The sequence below is a fragment of the Aethalodelphis obliquidens genome, unplaced genomic scaffold, assembly GCF_003676395.1.
Source record: "Aethalodelphis obliquidens isolate GAN/ISIS:26980383/991018 unplaced genomic scaffold, ASM367639v1 scaffold10, whole genome shotgun sequence".
Taxonomy (NCBI): Eukaryota; Metazoa; Chordata; class Mammalia; order Artiodactyla; family Delphinidae; genus Aethalodelphis; species Aethalodelphis obliquidens.
The window spans coordinates 32,462,796-32,473,872 of NW_020837954.1; the positions used below are offsets into that span (position 1 = coordinate 32,462,796).

The 11,077-nt window shown below is 47.8% G+C and overlaps 1 protein-coding gene across 1 annotated transcript; it reads left to right on the forward strand.

Annotated features, from left to right (window-relative positions):
- Positions 1-6: 6 nt before the first annotated feature.
- On the forward strand, positions 7-10,607 carry DACT1 (dishevelled binding antagonist of beta catenin 1). Its single transcript, XM_027111384.1, has 4 exons — positions 7-982; positions 3,182-3,314; positions 4,398-4,553; positions 7,663-10,607. The coding sequence occupies exons 1-4, from the start codon at positions 638-640 to the stop codon at positions 9,450-9,452; spliced, it is 2,424 nt and encodes an 807-aa protein (XP_026967185.1). The 5' UTR covers positions 7-637; the 3' UTR covers positions 9,453-10,607.
- The last annotated feature ends 470 nt before the right edge of the window (positions 10,608-11,077 follow it).

Genomic DNA, 11,077 nt, shown 5'->3' on the forward strand with positions numbered 1-11,077 from the left:
TTCAACTCGGTCGAGTTTCAGAAAGTTCTCTGGGGAGCCCAACTGCCGCGTCCCTTCGCGGACCCTGCCTGCGAGGCCGACTGTAACAGGATGCTGGGGCTCGAGGTGCTCGCCCCTTGCTTTGTGCGAGGGAAAAGAACCAATAAGGAGCGAGGCAAAAACTGGGTGCTGTAAACCCGAAAAGGGGGCGAGGAGGCCCGCGGGAAGAGCGGGGGAGGAGAGAGGGAGGAGCGGGGAGGGCCCGGCGAGGAGGAGGCCGGCGCCGAGCGCGAGCAGCGCCCCTGACACTAGAGGGGGAAGCCGGGGGGGAGCGGGCCTCGCAACCGAGGGGCCGGCGCGGGGAGGCGGGCGCCGGGCGGGGGTTCGCCGGGCCGCCGCGCGTGACGTAGCGCCGGGCAGGGCGTTATCAGCTGCGGGGCCGCGGCGAGGGACGCGTGGCGGCAGCGGACGGCGCCGCCCGGTCCCGGACGGCCGCAAGCAGCGGCCGCGCGCGGGTTCCGAGCGCTCCGGGTCTCCGCCCCTGCCGCCGCGCCCCGGCCGCCGGGAGGCATGAGTCCGCGGCCGCAGCCCTAGCGCCCGCTCCTCCGCCCGGGCGGCCCGGCTGCGGGGACGGGTGCGCGCTGTAGGGTTGGGGGCCATGAAACCGAGTCCGGCCGGGACGGCGAGGGAGCTGGAGCCGCCGGCGCCGGTCCGGGGCGAGCAGCGCACGGCGGAGCCCGAGGGGCGCTGGCGGGAGAAGGGCGAGGCGGACACGGAGCGGCAGCGCACCCGCGAGCGGCAGGAGGCCACGCTGGCCGGGCTGGCGGAGCTGGAGTACCTGCGCCAGCGCCAGGAGCTGCTGGTCCGGGGCGCCCTGCGCAGCTCTGGGGGCGCGGGGCCAGCTGCAGCCCGCGCCGGGGAGCTGCCGGGGGAGGCGGCGCAGCGCAGCCGCCTGGAGGAGAAGTTCTTGGAGGAGAACATCTTGCTGCTGCGGAAGCAATTGGTAGGTCGTGCCCGGAGGTGGGGCACGGCTGTCCCTGCAGACGGGCCGGGGTCGGGCAGGTGGCCTGCGCTGGGCGCTGGGGTGCCTCTGACTGGGGAAATCCTTTGGCTTCCCGGGACCCCCGCCCGGTGGCCCCCTGACCCGGGTTCCCGAGGGCGCCCGCGGCGCGTGGGCTGCCGACGCCCACGCGATCCCGGCGTGTGCCCGCTTTGTGTCAGGTAAGGGGCTGGCAACCCCGCGCGGACGGCCGGGCGGGGGTGGCTGCTCTCCCCTCCTGCTCTGCCTTTGGAATTCTTCGAGTCTCCTGGTTGTTACCTTCAAACTCTCCAGTTAGACGAAAGCGTGCCCTCTCCCCGAAGGTTTGCAAAGCCTCATTTAAAATAGCATTTCTTTGGGGAGCTTCTTGGCTTCATGGTCTCCCGCCGAGAGGGGACAAAAGCCGAGGAGGGGGCTTGTGGCGCGGTTGACTGTCCAGTGCCGAATTTTACGATTACACGGAAGCGGCCGCGGGGAACCTGCCCCTCCCAAGGCTTTCCCCAGCCTGCCAGCTTTTGCCGGGGTTGCTGCTTAATTTAAGATAGAAGCCCTTTTGTATAAGGCGGCTAAAACCGATGCAAATGATGGAAATTTGGCTGGAGAAAGTGCCCCCTCCCCTCATATTTTATATGTACTGCTCGCTGTGACTTGAGGTGGAGGTGGGCGAAGAGAAAAACCTGCTCTCAGGGAGCACTTATCATTGGATTTGTGTCAGCGTCTCAGACATTCTCTGCCGTCTTCATTAATGGGGAAGAAAAAGAACTTCGGCGCTTAATGTATTGATGAACAGCTTTTGACCGAGCCTCGGAGTAATGGCGGCAGCTTTGTTTCGGTGACCTCAAAAATGTAGTTTTGAAAACAGGAGAGAAAAAAAAAAATCCTTATCTGACCATGTGATACTATCTGAAACTAGACGCATGCTAGATAATGTCCCTCCTACGATTACCAACAGTGATGCTGTGTGGTTATTTGTCAAGTGTTTTCTTGTATTATCTCTTTTCAGATAATTTGTCTCTTTTTTTGAGCATCAAAGTGCTTCGACTTGTTTGGTTCATTTTTTCTGAACTCATTCTAACAAACAAGCATGTTATGTCTCCAAGCTTTTTAAGTCAAAGAACAGACAGGAGGGGTAGATTCATATGCATCTGTTTTGTAAGGAGGTACAATATGTATATGGTGTTTGTGCAATACCTCTGTTTTGGCATTTTGCTGTGTTTTTTGGTAGCAGACACTGATTTGAGCCAATTTTTGCTGGTTATGCCTGTCATTGACATTGTGTGCATTGTCTTATACAATAGCACCTTCTTGTCTTCATGAATCTCACAACTGTGAGTGGCGCATTCCTGTTGACCCCTGGAGGGGAGCAAGGCAGCATGTCAGGAGAATTCCCGTCCACTCAGTGTTTGTGGTACTGTTTTCATTTGTAGACTTGGCATTTGTGATTTGAACCAGATGCCTTTTGAGTTTTGTTTTTTTGCTTCCCCAGCAATAGGAAGCACTAGGTGGCGGTGTGAGTTAGCACTATGGTCTGTCACCTTTGGAAACCCGAGCTGAGTTCAAATCTTGATGGACCTTCCCTTGAGGGTTTTGGATTCTGCCAGCTCACATTATACTTGGCACTGGCTATTGGTATTAGTTTCTCACTTTCAAAGGTCCTAAGACTGATTAAACCCCACAAAGCAACTAATAGAAAACAAAACTCTGCAGGACATTTGGCCAGAAAATCTCACCTAAGTAAGATTATAGTGTATTGTAGGAAATCTGTTATACTCTGACAAATTAAAGAGTCTACAGTGAAGTACTGTTCTGTAAAAAACTGGCTGTACACAGAGGTTTTTTGAAAAATCTCAGTGGGTTTTTCTCATACTACCTATAAAAAGTAAGTTTATATATATATATATATATATATATATATTAGTTGAAACTAAAAGCAAGTCTTGTTTTTATGAAGAAACTATATCACCACAAAATGTGAGAAGGTGGAATTCAACGTAGGACATATTCTTGAAGTTTTTCTTTATTTCAGGTCATCCAGTAAAAATTTTGGTTTTGGAAGACTTAGGGAACTCTTCAGATGGTAATTTGAATACTTAGAGCCAGACTTTCTGGTTCTTTGTCACCAAAATGTGTTTGTTTTTCCTTTCTCCCTTTCTCCCTAATCAGAATTGTTTGAGGAGAAGAGATGCTGGTTTGTTGAACCAGTTGCAGGAACTCGACAAGCAGATAAGTGACCTGAGACTGGATGTGGAAAAGACATCTGAGGAACACCTGGAGACAGACAGCCGCCCCAGCTCAGGTGAGTGTGGCAGCACAAGGAGGAATTCTGCGGTCATGGGTCTGCCTTGGCCCCCTGTGCTTAGCGTTCCCAGACCTGCAAATGGCAGTGGAGTTCGTTTCCAGTGCAGAGAGAATAAAACAAAACAAAACAAGAGAAGTCTGCCATTCAGTTGCATAAGAGGGAAACAATCAGAAAACAGAATTTTTTTAAAATTTGTTTTGTTGAAGTATAGTTGATTTACAATGTTGTGTTAATTTCTACTGTACAGCAAAGTGATTCAGTTATATGTATATATACATTCTTTTTCATATTCTTTTCCATTATGGTTTATCACAGGATATTGAATATAGTTCCCTGTGCTATACAGTAGGACCTTATTGTTTATCCATTCTCTATATAATAGTTAGCATTTGCTAATCCCAAATTCCCAATCCATCCCTCCCCCACTCCCCTCCCCCTTGGCAACCACAAGTCTGTTCTCTATGTCTGTGAGGCTGTTTCTGTTTCGTAGATAAGTTCGTTAGACAACAAAATTTTTAATAATGAGATTGATCTGACTGAAGTCTCCTGAGTTTAAAAATAAAAGCTTCTATTCAGATTTCTGGAAGAGTGCTCCTCCTTTGAAACTTGAGAAAGTCAGAACTGGGCTAGAAAATTAGTCACACTTCAACTTCCTGAGACCACTTCAAAAGTGTGTTCTTTTTTTCTTTTAAACCATTTGGCTACTTAAATAGATTCGTTTTTCTCTTCAAGTTATTCTTTCTGAAATGTTCATGAAAAAGTTGAAGTTTGACAGATCTAAGTCTCTTTCCTTGCACATCTTTAAAGGTGGGGTCTCGGAGTAAGGTCAGTTTGAGAGTGAGGGTGCTCTCAGCTTTGAAACATACCCATACTTATGGGCTTTTTGCCTTTTTCCAAAGATTGCTGGAAATGAAACCATAAAGTCAGGACACTAAATCTCGTGAACCAAAATTGGTGCCCCTCCCTCTCATATTCTCCCTTTCCTACCTTTTCTACATGATTACCCCTTTTCCTTTTAGGCACAAATGTGTGTTATTGCTTGATATGATCTTAATCCCAAATGGTGTTTTTTATTTGTAGGGTTTTATGAACTGAGTGATGGGGCTTCGGGATCCCTTTCCAATTCCTCGAACTCCGTCTTTAGTGAGTGTTTATCCACTTGTCATTCCAGCACCTGTTTTTGCAGCCCCTTGGAGGCAACCTTGACTATCTCAGATGGTTGCCCCAAATCTGCAGGTAAGACTCTTTACAATTGATAGACATTTTTAATTGGAAGGGGTCAAAGGTCTTTAAAGGTTGTCTAGCTTCTACTGATGAAAAACAAAGGCTCAGAGAATTTCATCAGCTTTCTGCATTTAGTGCCATAGTTGCATCTAGAATCAAGATCACCACTATTCCAGTCCTCTTTGGGTATCACCTGGCTTTATATTCTGATGATAGCAAGATGACGTAGTTTTAGAAATCCTGTCCCAATATTACAGTTCTTGAGCTCTGTTTTTGAGCTTTTGCTGTTCAGTTGTTTGCATTTTCTTTTCAGAATTACTTTGGATCTGTTTTCTTGTTCTGTTAATCATTTAAAGCTAAAGCTTACATTAAATGTATATATATATATATATATATATATATATAAAATAAGATAAATATATCTGTCAGCCTGGCTAAGAGCTGCTTGGCACTTCTGGTAGCAGTGGCCCTTCCGTGTTCTCCAGAATGCCTTGCATGATGGCAGCTGTCTTCTTTTAGCAGGTGGATAGGGTGAGATCCCCTAGACCATGTTGCCCATTTTGGGCTATTCTTGCAGTGACCTCTAGAGAGAATCATGCCATTGTTGATACAGGAAGAGTTTCTGCATTTCCACCATGTGTCACACACTGCTGTGTGCTCTGCATACGTTTATCTGCTTTGAATCCTCCCGACAGTTCTTCAGGGTGCAAGTGTTGTTAGCTCCATTTTATGTATCAGAAAAATGAGGCCTGCTGAGGTTAGCTTAGGTGAGTTGCTTAAGGTTATATAGAGAGTAAGTGACAGAGGCAGGGTTCAAGCTCAGGACTATCTGCCAGGTCCATGTTTTTCCACCACACCAAGGGAATCCAGAAATTGTTCTGTTCAACCTTCTTAACGAACAGAGGAGGAATTTGGTTTCATATGCCTTTGTCAGAGGCTTCTCATTTGCTGAATGGCAGAGTTGTTGCTGAAACTCGGGACACCTTCCTTAGTTCTGCTTTAGTACGATTCCTCAGAAGATCAGAGAAAATATGGAAGTTAGAGGAGCTGTGGGTCCTGGCACAAGTCACTGCACCCTTGGTTTGTATGTGTTGTCCACTTGGGTAAAAGGTTGGATTTCTGAGGTCCAGGCAATGCAAACATAACACTAAACAACGGAGGCTGCTAATTGGCTGATGTCTTTGTACAGTGTGTGTTGTTAGCAGCAAACGATTGGTGAAGCACAAATCTGTGTTATCTAGAGTATCTGGGCCTCAAGTTCATTGGTAATTGCTCCCTTTCACTCTGCAGATCTGGTTTCAGAGGGAAATTTTATAAACCTATTAAAGGTACTTTGGTATAGGTTTTCCTTAAAGACAGACTCCTGCTATCCCAAATGCCACATCTTCACATAATTGAGACAGTTGGGCTGGCCCTTGCCAGCTGGGATGCCTGTCTGTTTCCTTAACTTTATGGAGGAAAAAGAGATGAAAGATGTCGTTTAGGTTAATGTGGCTTAAAGTAAGACAAGGATAGGCCTTGGGGTAGTGAGGAGGGATGGGCAAGGATATTAGCTAGAGAGGTTTCCCCTTCTTACAACAAGTTATTTATTGGCAGTGGAGGTGGGATTGGGGACATGGCACTTTTATTTTACAATAATCTTTTGTTTACAAATGGATCATATCATTTCTGAGTCTAGACTGTATTCCCCCCTTCCCCGCCCCCCTCCCCCAACTGCTAATTATCATTGGAATTCATGGAGCTTTCCCTTAAATTAACAACGTAGAACCTAGCATGTAGTGCGTTTTCAATATTTGAGTGAATAAATATAATTATAATGGACAACAAATTAAATAGTGACAAAAACTTTGATTTTCTCTAACTAAAGGTCATTCAGGGGATTTGATATTTATAATGTATGCCAAGACGAGAGCAAAATCATTTAATTAAGCAAGAAAGCTTGATGTCATTGTATTTTGGCAGCTACATTTTTGAGATGTGGGAAATTTATTCATTAATACTACTACTCAGTCTTTTAAAACATCATCAAGAATTCCCTCCTGAAATATTGTACTTTATTTTTTAGTGTCACTATTGAAAACATAGGGTGATTATTATTTAAATTTAATTAGTCTCTATTGAAATTTGGTTACCCTGACCTTTCAATTGACAGTTATACTAGAACACATGTCATTAAGAATTAGGTCTAAAAAAAAAAATTAAAAATTAGGAGGAAGCCCATAGAGAGTATAGTTTATCTGAAGTATTTTAAAGGGAAACCAGGAATAGAACACAGAAGGGAGAGTGGCCTAGAGAAAGAACAACTCAAAAAACATTTATTTTTCCAGTTATAATGCAGTACATATTTACTGAAAATTTAGAAAATAGAAAATAAAGAAGAAAGTAAACATTACTTGCTTTCCCACCACATTGAGATGCTAGTGCTCTATTGGCATCTTGGTGTGCTTCATTTCAGGCTTTTTTCTTTGAATATATCCAGTCTTAATAAAACTGTAATCAATAGTCTGTTATTATGATTTTCACTCCACTTTAAGGTGTTTTCCCCATATTATTCAATAGTTTGAAAGAATTTTTTTTTTTTTTTTGGCGGTACGCGGGCCTCTCACTGTTGTGGCCTCTCCCGTTGCGGAGCACAGGCTCCGGACGCGCAGGCTCAGCGGCCATGGCTCACGGACCCAGCCGCTCCACGGCACATGGGATCTTCCCGGACCGGGGCACGAACCCGCGTCCCCTGCATCGGCAGGCGGACTCTCAACCACTGCGCCACCAGGGAAGCCCTGAAAGCATTTTTAATGACTGTATTTTTCCTTCAGAGTTATAGCTTGTTAAAAATTCCTTTGTTAATTATTTTTTCCGTCACCCAGTAGTGTGAACTGTATGTGAAATAGTAGAATAGCTTGTGGAGTATTTGTTGATTCTTCGGCATTCTCCCTCTACCCATGAATTTGTCTTCGTAGAAACTGGCCAGAGGCGAGATGGTGCTGACCAATTCATTTCTTCAGAGTGTACCTTTAAAATGTTTTTCAGATCTCATAGGATGGTTGGAATATAAAGAAGGCCACTGTGGCAGTTGGCCGTTCCCCCTCCACATCACAGTCTAATTCCCTTGGTGTCATTGCAGATGTGAATCCCAAGTACCAGTGTGATCTGGTGTCTAAAAACGGGAATGATGTGTATCGCTACCCCAGTCCGCTTCATGCTGTGGCCGTGCAGAGCCCAATGTTCCTCCTTTGCCTGACCGGCAATCCCCTGAGGGAAGACGAGAGGCTCGGTAGCCATGCCAACGACATTTGTGTCGGATCTGAGCTGGATGCCGTCAAGACGGACACTTCCTTACCCTCTCCAAGCAGTTTGTGGTCTGCTCCCCATCCTTCATTGAGTAAGAAAATGGATGGTTACATTCTGAGCCTGGTCCAGAAAAAAACGCACCCTGTAAGGACCAACAAGCCGAGAACCAGTGTGAACGCTGACCCCACCAAGGGGCTTCTGAGGAATGGGAGCGTTTGTGTCAGAGTGACTGCGGCCGTCTCACAGGGCAACGGTGGGAACCTTAAGAATTCTAAACAGCTGCCTTTGCCCTCTGGCGGGGTCCCCTCTTTGGACAATGGGACGTTGTCCCCACTGAAACAGTGGTCAAAAGAATCAAAGCCAGAACCACTGGAAAGCAAGAGGTTGCCCGCGCCTGAGGGCATCTCCCCAGGCACTGCCACTGAACTTCCAGGTAAGCATCTGCCCAAAAATGCCAAGCCAGCCTCCCAGGAGCTTGCTAGGTGTCCCCCTGCTGGGGTAGGGGAGTCTCCTAAGGAAAGCGGTCAGATCCCAGCTGCCTCCCCAAAAGAGAGCCCTGGGAAGGTCCCCGCCTCGCTGCAAGAGAACAAGGTGGTCCAGCCACTGAAAAAGGTGCCACAGAAAAACAGCCCGCCGGCTCTCCCTACGGCGGCGCCCCCTCCCGCCGCTTCCGCTCTGGTGTCTCCCGCTTTCCCAGTGGAAGAGCGGCCTGCCCTGGATTTCAGAAGCGAGGGCTCTTCTTCTCAGAGCCTGGAGGAAGGGCCTCTGGGGAAGGCGCCGCCGGTCCTGGCGCAGCCGCCCAGCGTCAGGCCACCCCGGGGTACACGGCCCGTGGCCACCCCGAGGGGCTCTGCCCTGAAGCCCCGGGCCCCGGCCGTCCACGGGCCGGAGAGCGCGCTGCCCGCCGTGAGGGAGAAAGGCCGGGCGGCCGGCAAGAAGTGTCGGTTCCCCGATGATGCGGATACAAATAAGAAACTCCGGAGAGCCCCGGCCAAGGGGCGGCGGGGCGGGGGCGGCCAGTCCGACGTGGGACCACCCAGCCGGCCGCTGGGGGCGGGCCACCGGGCGGGGAGCCGCGGGCACGGCCACGGCCACGGCCGGGAGGCGGTGGTGGCCAAGCCCAAGCACAAGCGTACCGACTCGCGGCGGTGGAGGTCGGCCGCCGAGGTGTCCTACGAGGAGGCGCTGCGGCGCGCGCGGCGGGGCCGCCGGGAGCCCACGGGGCTGTTCGCGGCCAGGCCGCTGCCCTACGCCAGCCCCTACGCCTACGCGGCCAGCGACTCCGAGTACTCGGCCGAGTGCGAGTCCCTGTTCCACTCCACCGTGCTGGACACCAGCGAGGACGAGCGCAGCAACTACACCACGAACTGCTTCGGCGACAGCGAGTCCAGTGTGAGCGAGGGCGAGTTCGTGGGCGACAGCACCAGCACTAGCGATTCCGAGGAGAGCGGAGGCTTGATTTGGTCCCAGTTTGTCCAGACCCTCCCTCTGCAGCCGGTCCCGGCCCCGGACCTTCGCCACAACCCCACCAAAACCTTCGTCAAAATTAAGGCTTCACACAACCTCAAGAAGAAAATCCTGCGCTTTCGGTCTGGCTCTTTGAAACTGATGACGACCGTTTGAGTAACGTCCTTGGTGTAGAAAGTGGGGTTTTTCTAGTTCCCGAAAAAACGGCGGCGTCTTACTGTTTTGTGCGTAATAATCCCAAGGAATGCTTTCCTTTGGTTTAGATAAGACCGAGGTGAATTATGTCTCATCTTCGTCAAGTATGGACACTAGTGCCTAGTGCCTTTAGTGGAAGGTAAAGAATGTCATTGCTGGTTAGAAGTGAATATTGAGTTTCTAATGGTGGTGATAGTGACTTTTGTGGTATCAGATGGTTTTTATTTGACATTTTGTGAGCATCTGTGAAGGCACAGGTTTTGATGGTCAAGTGTTAATGGGATGAGACCTTTGATCTGGAGGTCAGGTGGATGGAATTTAGGACATACATTTGCTGCTTTGGTTCTTTAGGGCAGCGTCTCCATGAGGGTTTTCCTGTTGGCGGTATCACATACAATTGTGTGAGGTAGATACAAGGGGCAGTCATGGTTTTCTGTAGTTTTTTATATACTCTTCTTTTCTCGGATGTATCCCCATTCTGTATTCTCCTCAGAACTCTTTGGTTTACTGGACCCAGAACTTGAAGACCAGACCCTACATCCAGAGAGGTGACCTGGATAGGGAGGCTGGTAATACCTTAAAAGGATTCACTAAAACCTTTGCCACACTTGGTGCCTAGGCCCTGGTTACAGTAACCCCTTCTAGGGCCATTTACCCGACATTGATGCCTTTCTCCTCCTCCCTAATTTGCAGCAGATCCAACCATTCCTCCCTTGGAGACTTGCCTTTGGGATAACATTTTGGTCATCGGGTACAAAGAAATTCACTCCTAGTGAAATAACCCTTGGGTACGACTCCAAGCTCAGAACTGCTCGCGGGGCACTGTGCCACCTAAGCATTAGCCCAAACGTATTAGTGCAATCCAGTCCAGATCGGACCCCTGACCCTGTTTGGAAGGGCTTTTAAAAAAAAAATTTTTTTTTTGGTAAACAGTATTGTGTAAAATTCCTTTTTTTATACCAGTATATGCATGTTTTGTGCATGAGTAGTATTTGTTTTGATATTCCTGTTGATGTTAAATGACTGTATGATATAAACAGTATGTGTTTTTATATATCTTTGTGTAAATTTAATATAACGCATTATATGCTGTAATAAACGATTTGTTTTACTGCTGTTAAGTTTGTTATTTGGGTATAAAACCAGATGTTTACACCTATAAATCTTGTGCTGATTATTGTGGGATTTATATTAGGCCTATTCTAGCATTAGAATATTATTTGCAATAATAATTAAGGCAGATTTTAGGAGTATTGGAATGGATGGTGAATAAACAAATGAGGAAAAGCAAGCTACTTCTTTAGAATGGTTAAGGTGCTTCTTTAAATTTTAAGGTACATTTGATCTAAGGAAAATATTTCTGAGAAGACTTCCCCTCTCTCCCTCAACTTCTGAGTATGAAAAATTTTCAACATGGAAAAGTTGAAAGGATAGTACAATAAACACCTGTGCAGCCACCACCTAGATTCAACAATTGTTAACATTTTGCCATGCTTGCTTTAACACTCTTTATGTATTGATATATATTAGATAAAACCATATTGCTGGTTTTGTGGGTCAAAGACAGATTTTGGCAATCCTCCCTC